Raw genomic sequence first — 15,635 nt, 5'->3', positions numbered from 1 at the left:
CGAGGTAAATAGTAACGGGCACGCGACAATATGAGATCCGAAACCTGTCTACCTGTAGGGATGGTTGTCTTGAGACTGATACCATAATCAAGAATCCACCAAAATGAGAAAACACCGAGACGTTCAGAACAGAGAAAGGCATATATATATTATATTTAGGGAGTCAAAGGCGAATCTACCTGGGTTATGAAGGGAGTGACAATAGGGGGATGAAAAGAACGCTCGTAGTTGGCCCTAACCCTTCATCTGCAGTGGAGGGGCAACCCACTCAGTTTCTCACTGACAGCAGAACTGAGCTTTCACAACGCAGTTTCACCCACCCAAGCCCTCAAAGCCACAGGATTCCGATTCTCTACGCCCTTCCGAAAGCTTAGACTACCTAGTCTTTTTTTTTAATTTACACCAGGAAGTTAGACGGAGAGCAGAGCTCATGGGTAAAAGCAAAGACACCAAACCCGCAGCCGGGGCAAAGGGCGGCAAGACAGACAAGACCGACAAGGGCGGCAAGAAGGGCGGGAAAGGCGGCGCCGGCAAGGTCGACACTGAGAGCAGCGATAGCAAGTCAACTAAGCTCAAGGGCGCGCAAAGCATAAACGTCCGACATATTCTTGTAAGTCTCGACTGCCTTTGAATTTACTAGGAGTAATGAGTACGGCGGTAGAGGGACAGAGGGGGAACCGGGGAAGCACCATATATCACGTAGAAAGCTTCTAGCTCGGTTCTTTCTTCTTACCAAACGTAACAGTGTGAGAAGTTCGCCAAGAGCGAGGAGGCCATGACGAGGCTGAAGAACGGCGAGAAGTTTGACGTTGTGGCTAGGGAGATGTCTGAGGATAAAGCCAAAGCAGGTAGGTTCGTTCAGTCGCCTCTGTGGAACACGGATGATCACATGGGAACACGCTCACACTGCTTTACTCAGGAGGGTCATTAGGCTGGCAGGCAAAAGGGAACCTAGATCCGGCATTCGAAAAGGTGGCCTTCGAGCTCCCGCCCAGCCCCGTGGACAGCCCCACGGTTGAGCGAGTTAAGACGGGGTTTGGATATCACATCATCATGGTCGAGGGACGCAAGTAACTTGGTTTGGCAACAACCAGAATGCCAGGTTGCGAGGCTTCTTTTTTGTTTTGTCTCGAAGGGGTTTCCCATGCCCAATGCAAAGGGTAGCCGCATGAATGGGCCACCATGTATCCCGCCATCTTGATGCCATCCGGTGAGATCTTTGAGTGTATCCGAGGAAGCATAGGTCATCGGATTCACGACCTGGGAGGAAACCACCGTCCCAAATCCATCTATGTTATCCCCACCCTTCAGTCTTCCCTGGAGGGAAGCGTCACTACCCTCGCCTGCATTTTGGTTCTCTTAAGCCTCAGACTGGAAGTAGTTGAGCAGGATCGACCGCTCCTGCGACTCCTCACCCCAGTCCTTAACGACGACGCACGAGCAGTTGACAACCTTGCGGGCGTTGCCCTCGCGGTCGAGAACACCTTTTGAACACGCAGCCCAGTCAGCACACCGCATCCCATTCTGAAATAAAGACCCTGCACGGGAGGTATTCCAGGCCAACTCACAGAGACCGGCCCACTCGCCGAGCTGCTTGCCATCGGGCACCTTGATGAGCGGGATCTTGTGCTCGGAGCAGAGGGCGATGACGAGCTTCTTGTAGGCCTCCTCCTCGCACGACTCGTTGAGCACGCACATGTGCGCCTCTCTCCGGTCCAGCGCCTTGGACGCCTCGCGCAGGCCGCGGGCGAGGCCGTCGTGCATGAGCGACAGCTTCAGCACGCCCTTGAGCGCATCCAGAACCGACATCTGACCCTTAGTCGCATCGGCCGACACCTCAACCTCCTCCGCAACCTCCGGGGCGTTGGTCTCTTCTACGTCCGACTGGATTGGGGTTGGAAGACATAATTAGCGGGGTGTGCTCTCATCGAAAATCGACCAGCGGGGATCGCGGGGGCAGAGTTCCAAGAGGTAGGACGAGGGCTCTCACCATCTTGACGTTGTTATTTGCACTAAGCTGTCGGGTACGATCCTCGAAGAGTAATTGGGGATTAATTCGTTTTGCTTGTGTTGGGAGGAGCGATCTCGACTTGGCTCCAAGAAAGTTCCAAGCGAATGTGTGCGGACTTATCGGCCCCACCCAATCGGCTGGGGTCTGAATTTTGTGTGGTCGCGTGGAATTCAGCGACGCTAGTCCGCTCTAGGGTAAGCGCACACTGGCGGATCTCAGCATTAGGGCAAGTTTTCGCTGGCACGGACCACCACAGCTCTTGCAGCCTTGAATTTTCTTGTCGCGGCTGTTCTCCTCCATCTTCGACCTCCCCAATCCACACGTCCTTTCCACGCAGGCACAACCGAGGTATGTAAAATCATCGCAATCGGAAAATGGCTTGTCAACAGGAAGATGCCTTTTGCGAAGGCCGAAGGAAGCAATCACGGGACGGCTGAAGCTGTGACCGGCGCCGTCGCTGAGGCCGTCCCCTGATACGCTTCTCTTCACCGGCAACTGAGCAGGCAGAACCCTCTTGATACCTGTCGACGAGGGCACTCTCCACGCTCCTCGAGCCTCGGAAGGCTAACATGGCACGCTTCGGCATGCTGGCAGATACCTCATTTCCTCTGACGATTTGAGAATCTCCGTTCCGACAACCCTACAACCGCCAAAATGGTCCGCACTTCGGTTCTTCACGATGCCCTCAACTCGATCAACAACGCCGAGAAGGCCGGCAAGAGGCAGGTCATGATCCGGCCCTCCTCCAAGGTCATCGTCAAGTTCCTGCAGGTCATGCAGCGCCACGGTACGTTGCCTCGCCGACACCCCTCTCCGCGAGGCGTCTCCGAGTGAAGTGGAAGACCTTCCACAACCCCCATGCCCATATATTCGGCATGATAACTAGGCGACGGTCTATCTCCGCCCCACGATCGCAGCCCTTTAAGTTGCCGAGAAATCAAACACTAATGCGAGGGTCTTACACGTTCTCGGAGACGCCAATGATGTGCAATGTTTAATCTTTCGCAACAAACAACTGACTGGTTTGCTTTCCAGGTTACATTGGCGAGTTCGAGGAGGTCGACACCCACCGCAGCGGCAAGATCGTTGTCCAGCTCAACGGCCGGTTAGTAGCAAGACGAGGATGGATGCCCTTGAGGATCGTATGCTGACTGTTCTCAGCCTCAACAAGTGCGGTGTCATCTCACCCCGCTACAACGTCCGCCTGGCCGAGCTCGAGAAGTGGGTGGTCAAGCTCCTCCCGGCTCGTCAGTTCGGCTACGTCATCCTCACCACCTCGGCTGGGATCATGGACCATGAGGAGGCCCGTCGCAAGCACGTCGCTGGCAAGATCATCGGCTTCTTCTACTAGACACCAAAAAAGGCGAACGAGAGATGACCGGATGCAAAAGGCACAAAAAGGATATGGCATGTGCGGCGTTCAACTGCGTTTGAGGGATACCCTTCCGTGAATACAAACGGCCTGCATTTTCGACAGGATTGCCGCAGCTTATGTCCACCAAATGTGACCGGGCTTTTGCCGCTCAGACTCTGTGATCCCATTCGCCTTTCCCATGTGAGATTGAGTTCTTCCCAGTTCTCTGATGCCCAGCTGTAATCCACCTATGCGAGATAGCGTCAGCCCGGGTAGCAAAGATTTGGGGTGCCTGTGGCGGGGGAGCTGCGGTGGCCGCCACGGAAGCACGAACCTTTGTGGAAGAATGCCAGTCTCGGAGACGATAGAACGTCTTGTGAAAATGATGTGTGATCTGGCCAAGATAGCGTCAGCCCAGGCAGCAAGGATTTTGGGTGGCCTGTGGCGGGGGGCCGTGGAGGCCGCCACGGAAAGACGAACCTTCGTGGGAGAAGAATGCCAGTCTTCGGAGATGATATGTGGTCTGGTGGAGGTCACGTGTGATCATGATGGGGTGATAAACCTCGGTTTTCGGGTAACTGTCGGGCTCGTATGGTGGACGTTATTATAAAACTTGTGCCCCGGGCATCGAACATGGAAGAGCATTGGGGGTTTTGTAGTACCGATACTGACAGTGCTCCTGCTATGGGCCGAACAATCGTCCAGATATTCGAGAGTAATGTGAACACTGTACGAACTGTACGCAACCTTTCGGTTTGGCAGTCTGGACACCATCTTACGATACTGTGTACCTAATTGGCGGTCGGCGGAGTAGTCACCCCACACGGTTTTACTAGCACCGTTTTGCGTGGACAAATTACAATGGACATCGTCCTTGGCACGATTCCGCACACTTGCCTCTGGCCCCCAACTTAAGAACGCTGTAGTTACTACGACCGGCAGACGGAGCGTTAGGATTTCGCTTCTTCACCCAATGCGAACCGAAGGCTGCTGGGCCGTAGGGAGAGAGCCGCCGCCAGAGACAGGACACGGCTGAATCCAGCATTGAAATAGGCGAGAACAAGACCAAGCTGATGCTCTTTCCTTGGGCCGCGCGCCCCGGCCGCGCAGCAAGCGTGACGAGACTGGTACAGATCATAGACAAGCTGACGATGCGCAACCGCCAAATCGGCATCCTCGGCGTTCTCGTCTTTATAGTCTTTTGCTTCTATTCGATCTCGAGGACGTCGCCGGCCGGATTGGGACCACTCCCTAACAAACAAGCGTCCCAGGCGCAGGGACCCCTGAATCCCCAGCCTGACCCCAGCGATATCATCGCCTTCACCAGCAAGAAGTTCGCGTCGACCAAGCCAAAGCCGGCGCCCGGCGGGCCACACCCGATAGTGCACCTCGTCACAGATGCGGAGCGCGAGTTTGAGGAGGTCAAGGCTCGTCAGTCGCGGACGCTGCGCGATGCCGTCTCGGAGTACCGCCGCCGATATGGACTGCCGCCGCCGCCGCACTTCGACAGGTGGTGGGAGTTTGCGAAGGGCAAGAAGGTGCTGCTGGTGGACGAATTCGACACGATCCACGAGCTGCTTGCCCCCTTCTGGGGCCTGAAGCCCGCAACGATCCGCGCGCGGGTGCGAGAGGCGCTCGGGTTCGGGCTCGACAACCAGCTCATGGGGGTGCAGGTGCGCAATGGCACAGCGAAGCACATTTTCGGTGGGTTTGAGTGGCTCCAGACGGCCCTGGTTGACATGATGGGGAGCTTCGTCCGGGATCTGCCCGACATGGACCTGGCCTTCAACGTCAACGACGAGCCGCGGGTTGTGGTGCCGCATGACGATATGGCCCGGTTGATGCACGTCGCCGAGACAGTCGCCAAGCCAGCTGTCAACGCGAAGAGGACCCTCCGGAACGGTTTCACCGAGAAGCCCGCCGACCTCAACTACGACGGCCGCTTTGACGAGGTCAAGCAGACGCGCTTCAACCTGTTCGCGCACCAGCCCGTCTGGACACACTCGCGCATGTCCTGCCCGCCGGACTCGCCCGCCCGCATCCTCGAAGAAGAGGACCAGTACGACGACATCGAGAAGTACGGCCTCAGCGACCTCGGCTTCGTCTACAACTGGACCGCCATGTCCGACATCTGTCTGTCTCCTTCCCTCTCCTCGACCTACGGCTTCTTCGAGCGGCCGAACGCGTACGGCGTGATCCACGACCTCATCCCCGTCTTTTCCCAGTCCAAAATCTCCTCCTACGCCGACATCATCTACCCTTCCCCCTGGTACTGGGCCGACAAGGTCCCCTACTCGGAAGACACCGACCCGGCCTGGGACGCCAAACACGACCGGCTCTACTGGCGCGGCTCCACGACGGGCGGCTTCTCCCGCAACGGCGGATGGCGGCGCCAGCACCGGCAGCGCTTCGTGCAAAAGATCAACGCGCCGGACCAGGCCAAGATCCTCACCCCGCCGCCGCCGCCCCCCTCTGAGTCTGATCCCAATGAGTCTACGAACTGGACAAGCCTTGAGGTGCCCCGGGGGAATTTCAAGTCGCTCATCGACGTGCATTTCTCACACATCGGACAATGCGACCCGGGCGACTGCGACGCGCAGCGCGCATTCTTCAGCGTGGCCGAGTACGCCAAGCAGGAGGACGCGTTCCAGTACAAGCACGTGCTGGACATGGACGGCAACGCCTTCTCGGGCCGGTTCTATGCCTTCCTCCGCAGCCGCAGCCTCGTGTACAAGTGGGCCATCTTCCGGGAGTGGCACGCCGAGTGGCTGCGGCCGTGGGTGCATTTCGTGCCGCTTAGCCTGCATGGCGAGGAGTGGCTTGAGGCGGCCAGGTTCTTTGGGCTGGGTGGTGGGAACGGGAACGGCAATGGGCATAGTGGTGTTGGTGTTGGTGATGGAGGGACGCACCTGGAGGAGAAGGGGAAGAAGAAAACTGTTGCACGCCGGGAAACTCGCGGGGACGATGCGAATGTGGTGGGTAAAAGAGAGGATACTAATAATAATGATGAAGAAGGGGGGAGGAAAGAGGCGGAGAGGTTGGCGGCGCAGGGGAGAGAGTGGGCGGGAAAAGTGTTGAGGAATGAGGATTTGGAGGCATGGTTCTTTAGGTTGTTGTTGGAGTGAGTTTTCTTTGTTCCCCTTTTCCCGCTCAATCTTCTTCGTGAATTGAACATACTAACCCGGATCCCACAGATACGCCCGGGTCATCGACGATGACAGGGATAACATTGGGTATCTACTATGATTGAAGTAGGGGTACGCTGATTGATAGAGGTGGGATTTGGGTAGCCTATCTGGGCATATACCTAATACAAGGTGCGGCATACCTCGTTTCTCGGAGGAGAGAGCGCATGGAGAAGAAAGAAGACCGTTGGGTTGGGTTATTATACTGACCCTTGAAGGAAGTATAGAGAAAGGATCTGGCGTTCCGGTTGAGCTGCTCTTCGCTGGATCAGGCATGCAACTGGAAAGGGGGCCATATGCCCCCTACTCATCCATAGGTACCTACTTATTATGACTAGACTGGGATACTAGCCTGTTGTCTAGAGCAGTTGCAGCCACCTTCTATGGGTTATCATTACCCCCCTGCGTTGCACTATCTGTTGCTCTGGATACCATTCCTAAATTCCCTGCCGCCGGTTTTCGCCGTAGTGCAGCGTGCCGCCCGGCACACGAAGCATGATCTTGCGGCGGCCGTCACAGCATAATGCTGGCTGGGACTATTACTTATTCATATCCTCTGTTCTGCAGCCAGCCTCGTCATCAAAACTCCACGCTCACAGGTGCATACTCTTAAAGAGAATGATTTGCACAGCCTTCCAAAATCTCCCATCCTCTACTCATCCTCATCACCCTCAGCATCCTGATCGTCGTCATCGTCACGCCCCTCCCCGTTCGCCGCTGGACTGGCCGAGTCCCCGTTCCGCTGCGCACCGTTCCGAGGGTTCTCCACTTCGTCCACCTCCTGCTCCTCCTCGTCCTCCGACAGATCGCCCACGGGCTGCTCCTTGTACCGCGCCAGATGCTCCCTGAGGCCCTCGCTCGGGTCGTCGACCCGCACGTGCAGTTCGTCGACCGGCCGTTCCTCCTCATCGTCGGCGAGCCCTATCGTCCGAGCGATGTTCTTGGTCCGCCGGCTGCGGATCGTGGTGCGCAGCATGACCGGGTAGTAGTAGACAGCCTTCTGTGGTTGTTGTCTGGTGCTGTCGTCGTCTTCGCCGGCGTCGTCGCGGTAGGCCAGGATGACCTCCTCGTCGTACTTGTTGTCGTGGTCCATCTCCTTCTCCTGCGCCGTCTCGTACGCGCGCACCCGCGGGAAGCGGAAGCTGCCGCCCGAGTCGTGGCTCGTGTACAGCGAGCGGCGATCGTGGTCCGGGTTGTCCACGTCGAACTTGGCGCGGAAGTTCTCACCCGTCCGTGTGTCGGCGGGGAGGAACAGGTCGTAGTTCATCATCTGTGTCGGCTTGGGCTTGCTCGGATCCATCTCCCATGCCGCTCTGGCGGCTTCATAGAGCTGGTCCTCGGCTGCCGTGCGCTCGATCGGCTTGAAGATGCCGGAGAGCAGGCGTGTGTCGTATGAGTCGCTCTTGTTGACCGGGTTGGTGGTAAACTTGACGGTCACGTACGCTCCGGAGTCGGGGAAGGCTTCGAGGTCGGGCAGCACCGGGAAGGCATCAACCACCTTAAGGTTGCGCTTCGATGGGTGCTTCACGCGTGACCGATCGGCGAGATTGGCGGCGGCTACCTCGAAGCTCTTCTCGATGCGCCGCTTGATCCAGGTTGGCGTGCCCTTGTCTGGTTCGGGAGAGGCCTTCCGCTTTTCGGGTCGCTTCACGGCATTGCCTGACGAAGGCTTGAGGAAGCCGTGGTCCGAAGGTCTTGGCTTGGGTGGTACCGACGATACCGCCGAGATGTACTCGGTTCGTCGGAGGAAGGAAACGGCGGTGTCGCCGACCTTGGGCTTACCAAGAGTGGAGAGAGGCCGGAGGAGAATGCGGTCATGGGGATGGACGGGCGGGGGGTGAGCGGGTGCTTGAATGGCTGTGTGTCTTGTGTGAGCGTTTGCACGGAAAACAGAGACGGGGGCCAACGGGCGAAAAGAATGTACTGACCGCTCTCGTCACCATCAAAGACGCCCGGCATGCCAACCAAGTCTAGTGGCATGCCGAGCTCGGCGTCTGCCTCAATGTTCAAAGGTTGCTCTCGCGCAAGGCGCGAAGCGAAACCCGGCGTTGTGTACTGGCCGCCCGCTAGTCCCGTGTTGGGGATGTCGAGCAGCTTCGGCGGGTTTGGGGGTGGAGGGAGCGCATTGGAATATCGTATCCTGGCGATGTAGTCTTGGTGTATCATGCGCTCGCCGCCGCTTCTCGATTGTGACGACGACATCTTGGCTTGACTGAAGTCGGTCGTTGTGATGCGGTTAACAGAGGTGATGCGCGGTCGCGAATGGATTTGAAGAGCGCCAAGCATCCGAAATTCCAGATGGGGCTCCCCAAGGACCCCTGCCACCGCGACTCAAGTGAACACTCCTATTGTCCCGCTGACCACAACTTGAATAGTTAAGAATATCGGTGGCCCAATTGAGCTTGATCGAAGGTCCAGAGGATAGAAGAAGTACCTACAACGTAGGAACTGCACCAAGGTGAAATATAGAGAGCCGCACTATTGAGGACGGTGACACGTATAGGACAGTACGTTAACTTTACATCCTGTTGTTCGCAGCCCCTGTCCATGAAGAGCGTCCAAGTTTCAACGACATGGAAGGAGAGACCCCTAGGTTTACCAGTTGCACATCCACAACTTTAGAGCACCAAGCACAATTTAGGTCGGATGGTTTGGGCATCCAAAAGACCATGGACCCTTCTTCATATCTCAATTGGCCCACCTTCGCCCGCTCGAACAAGATCTCCGCCTGCCATCCCGTCTCATTCCACAAACTCCCGTCCTCCCCCCTCCTTATGGCAAGCCGGCCCCCCGTTCGAAAAAATAAAAGTGGCAATGATTACGCCGAGTCTGCCCGCCCGAAACCCAGTGCCGCAGCCGCGAGCTGATTAAATATATGAGTACATAGAGTTTTCCAGGACCGTCGTGACCTCCGAGCATGCGTCATAATACATTGAGGATATCTGAACACCCCCGTTCTATCACCAACAAGCGCCGCCTCTCGGTCTTCAGGGTGGCGAAAATGCGGTATTCTACTGTCGGAACATCCGCTCCTCACGAGCTGTTCTTGGTGTAACGCGCTTTGCCAATGGTGAAGGGCACGTAGCGATACTTGATCATGTGCTGGATTTGCTTCCTCACTGAACTCCACATCAGTATGTGAAACAAGCTGAAACGGGGAATCGAAAGCAGGCCACCTACTCGTGAGGATGAATAACATGAACCAGTACATGACCAGGACGGGCCAGAAGACGGGCACGTTGAAGACCTCGAACCAGCTGCACACAAACGAGATGACGATGGCGCGGGTGGCCGAGTGCCAGAACTTGAACTCGGGTAGGCGGCGGATGAAGGGCCGGAACTCCTCGTCCTGCTTGGTCGGGAGCGTGCCGGCGGCGCCGTCTTCCATCTCGTTGTCGAGCGCATCGTTGGAGGGGTCAAACTTGGGCTGCAGGAAGGCCAGGAACAGGTTGAGGAGGTAGATCCCGAGCGCGTATGCGACTGTATGAGTGAAGAGGATGTTAGTTGCGGGCTGGCGTTTGGAGAGTAATAGAATCGGGCGCAGGGAGAACCGACCGATGTACCAGCCTTGCGCGAAGAAGACACGCAGGAAGAAGATGACCAGGGCGGCCCCTGTGCCAATCCACCGGTAGAGGACATATGGCGTCGACTGGTCAAGGAGCGCTTGGTATTGCTGGCCGCATGTCAGTGAATTGGCTGCGACATCAGGCCCTTTGTCGCAACGTACCCTCTGCAACTTGTTGGTCTGCGCAGTGACGGCGCTGAAGGGCGTCGCCGGCTCGTCCGGGGCATCCATCACGACGGGAGTTTGAGTCGGGAAATTTATGCAGTAACCCTCGTTCCGGAGGACCTCGACGCAAGGCACAGTAATGCAGATGCCAGCTGGGGAACTGAATAAAGTGGTTGAAACCTGAAGGCGGCGGGCTGCCGTTGCGCGTCCCTTCAGGTTAGTCCCCTGTGCCAAGTGGACAATCTTCCCTTGCAAGGGTTGGTTTTTCAGCCACAAGATAGGGGCAATTGCTGTGGCGCACACATTCCGGAATCTCAAGGGTCCTGTTGGTCCGAACTGTAGCGCAAGCTGCCGCTGTCTCGGAAGTCTTGGCGCTCTTGGCAAGTGGCTGCTCTGACGTCGTCTCATCACTCCCGAAACCGTCGAAGCAGAACGGACCGACCACATCGAGCCATGTGCGGATCGTTCTAACTAATGCTGGCAGGACTTAACATGCTTAGAATAGTGTCCAAAGTATGTCAAGACGCCAATTGATAGCAATATCAAGTTAAGAGACATGCGGATTGTGATAGTCTGAAGTGGCTGCGGATCAATGGTCAACAAATAATATGGCCCGTGACATCGACTTAAACCGAGGATAACCTGTAGGCCGGTCACTGAGGTGCACTCGACCCTCTCCGGCGGAACGAGCTTCACTCCTTGCCAGCCGCACCCCAGAACTCGCAAGACATCAACTCCCATATCGCAAGGCTGGGCAATCTTGTTAACAGCCGGCATACCCAACAATTCAAAAGATGAACGCCGCAGCAGCCCGTGTCACTGCCCTGCGCAACCTGCGGCCGGTGGCCTCCCGCTTCCAGCCGAGCTCCCTGCCGCAGGTCGCCCGGGGCTTCTCGGCGTCCGCCCGCCGCAGCTACGAGTACATCGAGGTGTCGGAGCCCCGGCCTGGCGTAGGACAAGGTAAGAATTTTATCTTTTTTTTTTCTTTTCTTTTCTTTTTTTTTTTATTATCTAGAAAATTATTGAGCAATGAGTACTGGTACTAACCCACCAACACAGTGAAGCTCAACCGGCCCAAGGCACTCAACGCGCTGTGCTCGCCGCTGATCGCGGAGCTCAACACGGCGCTGCGCGCATTCCAGTCCTCCCCGACCGTCGCGGCCGTCGTACTCACAGGCTCCGAGAAGGCGTTCGCGGCGGGTGCCGACATCAAGGAGATGGCGCCGCTGACCTTCAGCGAGGCGTACAGCAGCGCCTTCATCGAGAGCTGGTCGGAGCTGACGACCAGCCTCAAGAAGCCGCTGATTGCGGCCGTGTCGGGCCACGCGCTGGGCGGCGGGTGCGAGCTCGCGCTCATGGCCGACATCGTGTACTGCACGGAGACGGCCAACTTCGGGCAGCCCGAGATCCGGCTGGGCACGATCCCCGGGGCGGGGGGGAGCCAGCGGTTGACGCGGGCCGTGGGCAAGAGCAAGGCGATGGAGCTGATCCTGACGGGCAAGTCGTTCTCGGGCCAGGAGGCGGAGCGGTGGGGGGTGGCGGCGCGCGTGTTTCCTACGTATGACGCGCTGATGGAGGGCGCGCTCAAGACGGCCGAGACGATCGCGGGCTACTCCAAGGTGGCGGTGCAGGCAGCCAAGGAGGTGGTCAACAAGAGCCAGGACCTGGCGCTGCGGGACGGCGTCGAGTACGAGCGACGCGTGTTCCACAGCCTGTTTGGCAGCCAGGACCAGAAGATCGGCATGAAGGCGTTTGCGGAGAAGAAGAAGCCCGAGTGGAGTCATCGGTAGGCAGGTATTGTATACATGTATGTAGATGCGGGTTCAAAAATATAAGAAGAACAGCAACTGTCCATATTTGACATGGTTTTGACATGGTATCTATCCATGTCACCGGGTATCCAAAAAGAGGTGTTCACCTCCCCACAAGCCTGACATACGGCGCCGGGAACAGTCCCTGGGCGTCCATATAAAACCCGTGGAACCACTCGCCATTCACATCCTCCACCTCCACAATCTCGGCCCCCTTGGGGAACATGAGCTCATCTTCCACCCCAGGGGCAGGGATCCACCCCCAACCAGCAACCGCCCTGTGTCCGGCGCCTCCATCAGGCGGAAACCTACTAGTAGTAGTTGTAGTAGTAGCCTGAGGATTACCATCCTCCAACCGCCCTCCTTCCGCGGTCATCATCGTCATCGTCCCCTCCGGGATCGAAGCGCTCACGTCTTTGGTCATCGACCGCCTCAGTTCTCTCCCTTGCTCGCGCCACGAACATATTTGCATCTGGCCGCGATACTCTTCGACTTTAAGCCTCCGCCCGCCCACCAGATCCCTCAGCACCTTCCTCTTCAGAAAACTGCCTCTTTCACTGTCCGGGCTCGAAATAAACCCCACCACGGCCATGCGATGGCCCTGCCGCGGACACCGCCGCCAGCCCGCAGGGCCGTTCTCGGGAGACACCGTGCCGTCTGCGACGAGAGAGGCATAGCACGTTTCGCAGAGGTTGTATTCGCCCGGCTCGGAGTTGGCGAGACCGGATGCTGGGCAGATGTAGCAGTGGTAGTGGCACTCGGATTGGGGGACGGGGATGCGACATGCCGAGCACGGCGGGGTGTGCATCAGCGGGCGGAAGTTGCCTATTTGCGTCTCTGCAGTTGAGTAATTTGCTGTTTGCTGTTGTTGTGCAGGAGGAGGAGGCGAAGAGGGGGCCGCGGGGGGACGGTAGGCCAGCGCCAGCAGCGGGTGGGTGCAGCACTTCCCCTGGTTGACGCAGTCGTTGCAGAAGCCCCATTCGCCTTCGTTGCAGACGTCGCAGCGCCAGTAGCAGTCGTTGGTCCAGGCCGCGCAGCGGCAGCAGAAGGTGCCGCTCTGCAGGCGATCGGCCGGGTGCTCCGTCGTGAAGACGCGGCGGCCGTCGGCGTCGCGGGAGACGCGCTTCGGGCGGAGGTAGCGGTTGGCCGTGAGCATGTGCGGCGGCGGGAGCGGCAGGCCGGCGAGGTTGCGCTTCTCCCAGCGGGCCCAGGCTGCCTGGCCGAAGCCGAACCAGTGCAGGCAGCCCTTGCGCCGGCGCCAGCAGTCGAGGCAGATGTTCCAGTCGCCGTTGTGGCAGATGGCGCAGTTGAAGTGCAGGTCGTACTCGATGTGCTCTTGGCCGCAGGTGTTGCAGTTGATGTGCGGCTCTCTGTATTGAGCAGGTTGGGTAAGTTGTGCGCGTGGCGGGGAGGCCAGGGGCGGCGATACCACGCCCGGGCTGACGGGTGCCGACACAGTGGACACAGTGGCGGGAGGTGACGATTCTGAGCGGAGGTCGAGTGCTGCAGGTCTGTTGGACCTCTGCCTGCTGCTGCTACCCGAGTTGGACGGGATATCTGGTTGTGGAGCGGCTGCAGTGCCCAAGCCTGCCGATGCCCGAGCACTGAAGGGGAGTCCTCTGGCAACGGGAGAATCCCCCCAAGAACCGGCGCCAACCGTGGCGGTCGCGGGCGAGCTCGAGCTCCGGGCATCGACGCCCATGCCTGGCCTCCTGAGATGCAAGTCGAGCGCGCCGGACCTCGAAGCGAGATCTGTCTGCGCGCGGACTCCCACTCCAACTCTGGCATCCGCCTGCTGCGGCGACACAACAGGCACCGTCGCGCTGCGGGCGCCGCTGGAAGCTCTCCGTCTTCGCGGCGGCTCTTGCACCTCGAGATGCGCCGAGCTGGACGGCGGATACCTCCCGCGCTCCTCGTTGCTGCCCGCACTCGGCGCCCTCGAACGGTTCGCGTGTCTGCTCCTACTCGTTGGCCGCGATGCGTCTCCTGTGCGGTCTGACCTCGGCCTCGCCGACACATCGGACCGCTGAGACATGGCACTGGCATTGCTCCTCCTCCCGCCGTCTCTCCTCCGCTCGCGATGCCGTCTCCTGTACGCCTCGGTGATCTTCCGGCTGAGCTCGTCGTTGTTCTCCAGATCGAGATTGTCCAGATCCAGCCCGTCCAGCAACCCCTCCTCCTGGATCTGCCGCGCAAACTCCTCGATCTCCCGCTCGATATCGATATCCCTCGCATCCATCCCCTCGGTGCTGATCAAGCTCCTTAGCGAGGACTGATGCTCCACCTGCCGCTGCTCTCCCCTACTCGGCGGCTGTCTCGACTCGCTCCTCCTCCTCCTCCTTCGCCTTTCCCTTTCCCCACCACTACTAGTACTGTCCGGGACCGTTATCGCAGCACTCTGCGCCCTCCTCCTCCTGCTGCTCCTCCCCCCAGCGCCGCCTTCCTCCTCATCCCCCCTCCGCGAAGCCCTCCCCACAGCCTCCTCAGTCGCCTCCCTCAAACTAACTCTCTGCACCTCCTCAATAAGCCTCCTTTCCTCCTCATCCCTCCTGACCTCCTCCTCCGTCCGATGCTCCCACTTCAACCTAGGAAGCACCTTCTCCCCCCTCGTATACCGCCGATCCATGTCCCTCTTCTCATCCTCGCTCTTCCCCTTCCCCGGATTGAGCGCGAGGAAGACCTCCACGAGACTGACCACGCGCGCATCGTGTTTGGTATCGCGTACCGGATAGCGGCAACTCGGACACGTGAAGACGGCTTGCCCCGGCGGCGGGGGCGGGCCCGGCGCGGACTCGGCGCGCTCGGCCTGGAAGTGGAACCATTCCTTCAGGCAGGCCGCGCAGAAGGTGTGCAGGCAGTCCAGGAGGGTGAGCGGTTGGTAGAGGAGGTCGGTGCATATCTAGAGAAAGGGGAAAAGACGGAGCACGTGGTTCGGTTACGGTTAGTTTTTTTTTTCTTTTCCTTTTCATTTTTTGCTGGCTTGAAAGGTGTTGAGCTTGATTGCGGGTTGGGGCATTGAGGGAAGGTATGTGGGACATACGGAGCAGGTGAGTTCGGCCTCGAGGTTGGGAGCCAGGGCTGGCGCCGGCCCCGGGTCCGGGCGCGGGGAGTCCGTCATTTTGGACGGGATCTCACTGGCAACCTTCGAGTTGAGATGAGAGAGTCATGCACCACGGCGGGGTAGCGGGACTAGAGAGATACCTAAGGCAAGGTAAGTCGACCTCTGCCCGGCTACCGTAGATACCGTACTGTACTTAGCGGGGTAAACGGACGGAATGTTGGGTTCTGCAAAAAAATATAACAAGAAGGAAGCAAATGAGCAAAGGAATAAGAACTGAAGTGAAGCGAACACAGGGTAGACTATGCCGAGATAAATGAAGAATTTAAAAGACACCACCGAGAATACGAGGCGACGATAGGGCGCCGGTGGACCGGACGGGCAACTCTGGGGCGGACGGGCTGACCCGAGCTGCAGCAGAGTGGGTCATTTCGAAGGTGCCCGTCTGCATGACATCCGGATCGGACTCGGACCGCGTGCTAATCA

General features: G+C 58.3%; 8 protein-coding genes across 8 annotated transcripts; 4 read left to right on the top strand and 4 right to left on the bottom strand.

The window, feature by feature from the left end:
* The first annotated feature begins 105 nt into the window (after positions 1 to 105).
* B0T15DRAFT_287575 (uncharacterized protein) lies at positions 106 to 1,249 on the top strand. The gene is made up of 3 exons (XM_062863661.1): positions 106 to 610; positions 746 to 848; positions 920 to 1,249. Exons 1-3 carry the CDS (start codon positions 431 to 433, stop codon positions 1,072 to 1,074), a joined length of 438 nt encoding a protein of 145 aa, XP_062717735.1. The 5' UTR covers positions 106 to 430; the 3' UTR covers positions 1,075 to 1,249.
* A 110-nt stretch (positions 1,250 to 1,359) lies between these two features.
* B0T15DRAFT_514028 (50S ribosomal protein L30e-like protein) lies at positions 1,360 to 1,993 on the bottom strand (the record flags this gene model as incomplete). Its single annotated transcript, XM_062868090.1, has 3 exons — positions 1,360 to 1,484; positions 1,569 to 1,884; positions 1,991 to 1,993. 3 exons carry the CDS (start codon positions 1,991 to 1,993, stop codon positions 1,360 to 1,362), a joined length of 444 nt encoding a protein of 147 aa, XP_062717734.1.
* Positions 1,994 to 2,516: 523 nt separating this feature from the next.
* B0T15DRAFT_287298 (ribosomal protein S8) lies at positions 2,517 to 3,478 on the top strand. The gene is made up of 3 exons (XM_062863657.1): positions 2,517 to 2,798; positions 3,047 to 3,116; positions 3,173 to 3,478. The coding sequence occupies exons 1-3, from the start codon at positions 2,666 to 2,668 to the stop codon at positions 3,360 to 3,362; spliced, it is 393 nt and encodes a 130-aa protein (XP_062717733.1). The 5' UTR covers positions 2,517 to 2,665; the 3' UTR covers positions 3,363 to 3,478.
* Positions 3,479 to 4,126: 648 nt separating this feature from the next.
* Positions 4,127 to 6,897, top strand: B0T15DRAFT_541548 (glycosyltransferase family 90 protein). The gene has a single exon (XM_062869867.1). It carries the CDS (start codon positions 4,439 to 4,441, stop codon positions 6,488 to 6,490), a length of 2,052 nt encoding a protein of 683 aa, XP_062717732.1. The 5' UTR covers positions 4,127 to 4,438; the 3' UTR covers positions 6,491 to 6,897.
* Positions 6,898 to 7,202: 305 nt separating this feature from the next.
* B0T15DRAFT_403849 (RNA polymerase II-associated) lies at positions 7,203 to 8,752 on the bottom strand (the record flags this gene model as incomplete). Its single annotated transcript, XM_062865230.1, has 2 exons — positions 7,203 to 8,407; positions 8,479 to 8,752. 2 exons carry the CDS (start codon positions 8,750 to 8,752, stop codon positions 7,203 to 7,205), a joined length of 1,479 nt encoding a protein of 492 aa, XP_062717731.1.
* Positions 8,753 to 9,583: 831 nt separating this feature from the next.
* B0T15DRAFT_514024 (retrieval of early ER protein Rer1) lies at positions 9,584 to 10,346 on the bottom strand (the record flags this gene model as incomplete). The annotated part of the gene is made up of 4 exons (XM_062868089.1): positions 9,584 to 9,669; positions 9,731 to 10,030; positions 10,106 to 10,223; positions 10,278 to 10,346. 4 exons carry the CDS (start codon positions 10,344 to 10,346, stop codon positions 9,584 to 9,586), a joined length of 573 nt encoding a protein of 190 aa, XP_062717730.1.
* Positions 10,347 to 10,954: 608 nt separating this feature from the next.
* Positions 10,955 to 12,132, top strand: B0T15DRAFT_287488 (ClpP/crotonase-like domain-containing protein). Its single transcript, XM_062863659.1, has 2 exons — positions 10,955 to 11,240; positions 11,340 to 12,132. Exons 1-2 carry the CDS (start codon positions 11,075 to 11,077, stop codon positions 12,068 to 12,070), a joined length of 897 nt encoding a protein of 298 aa, XP_062717729.1. The 5' UTR covers positions 10,955 to 11,074; the 3' UTR covers positions 12,071 to 12,132.
* B0T15DRAFT_541541 (uncharacterized protein) lies at positions 12,130 to 15,483 on the bottom strand. The gene is made up of 2 exons (XM_062869866.1): positions 15,132 to 15,483; positions 12,130 to 14,990 (listed from the first exon to the last, which is right to left on the bottom strand). Exons 1-2 carry the CDS (start codon positions 15,207 to 15,209, stop codon positions 12,195 to 12,197), a joined length of 2,874 nt encoding a protein of 957 aa, XP_062717728.1. The 5' UTR covers positions 15,210 to 15,483; the 3' UTR covers positions 12,130 to 12,194.
* Between the last annotated feature and the right edge of the window lie 152 nt (positions 15,484 to 15,635).

The sequence above is a fragment of the Chaetomium strumarium genome (assembly GCF_033439665.1).
Source record: "Chaetomium strumarium strain CBS 333.67 chromosome Unknown B0T15scaffold_7, whole genome shotgun sequence".
Classification (NCBI taxonomy): Eukaryota; Fungi; Ascomycota; class Sordariomycetes; order Sordariales; family Chaetomiaceae; genus Chaetomium; species Chaetomium strumarium.
The sequence above is the reverse complement of the archived record's forward strand: the minus strand, read 5'-3'. Positions and strand labels throughout refer to the sequence as shown.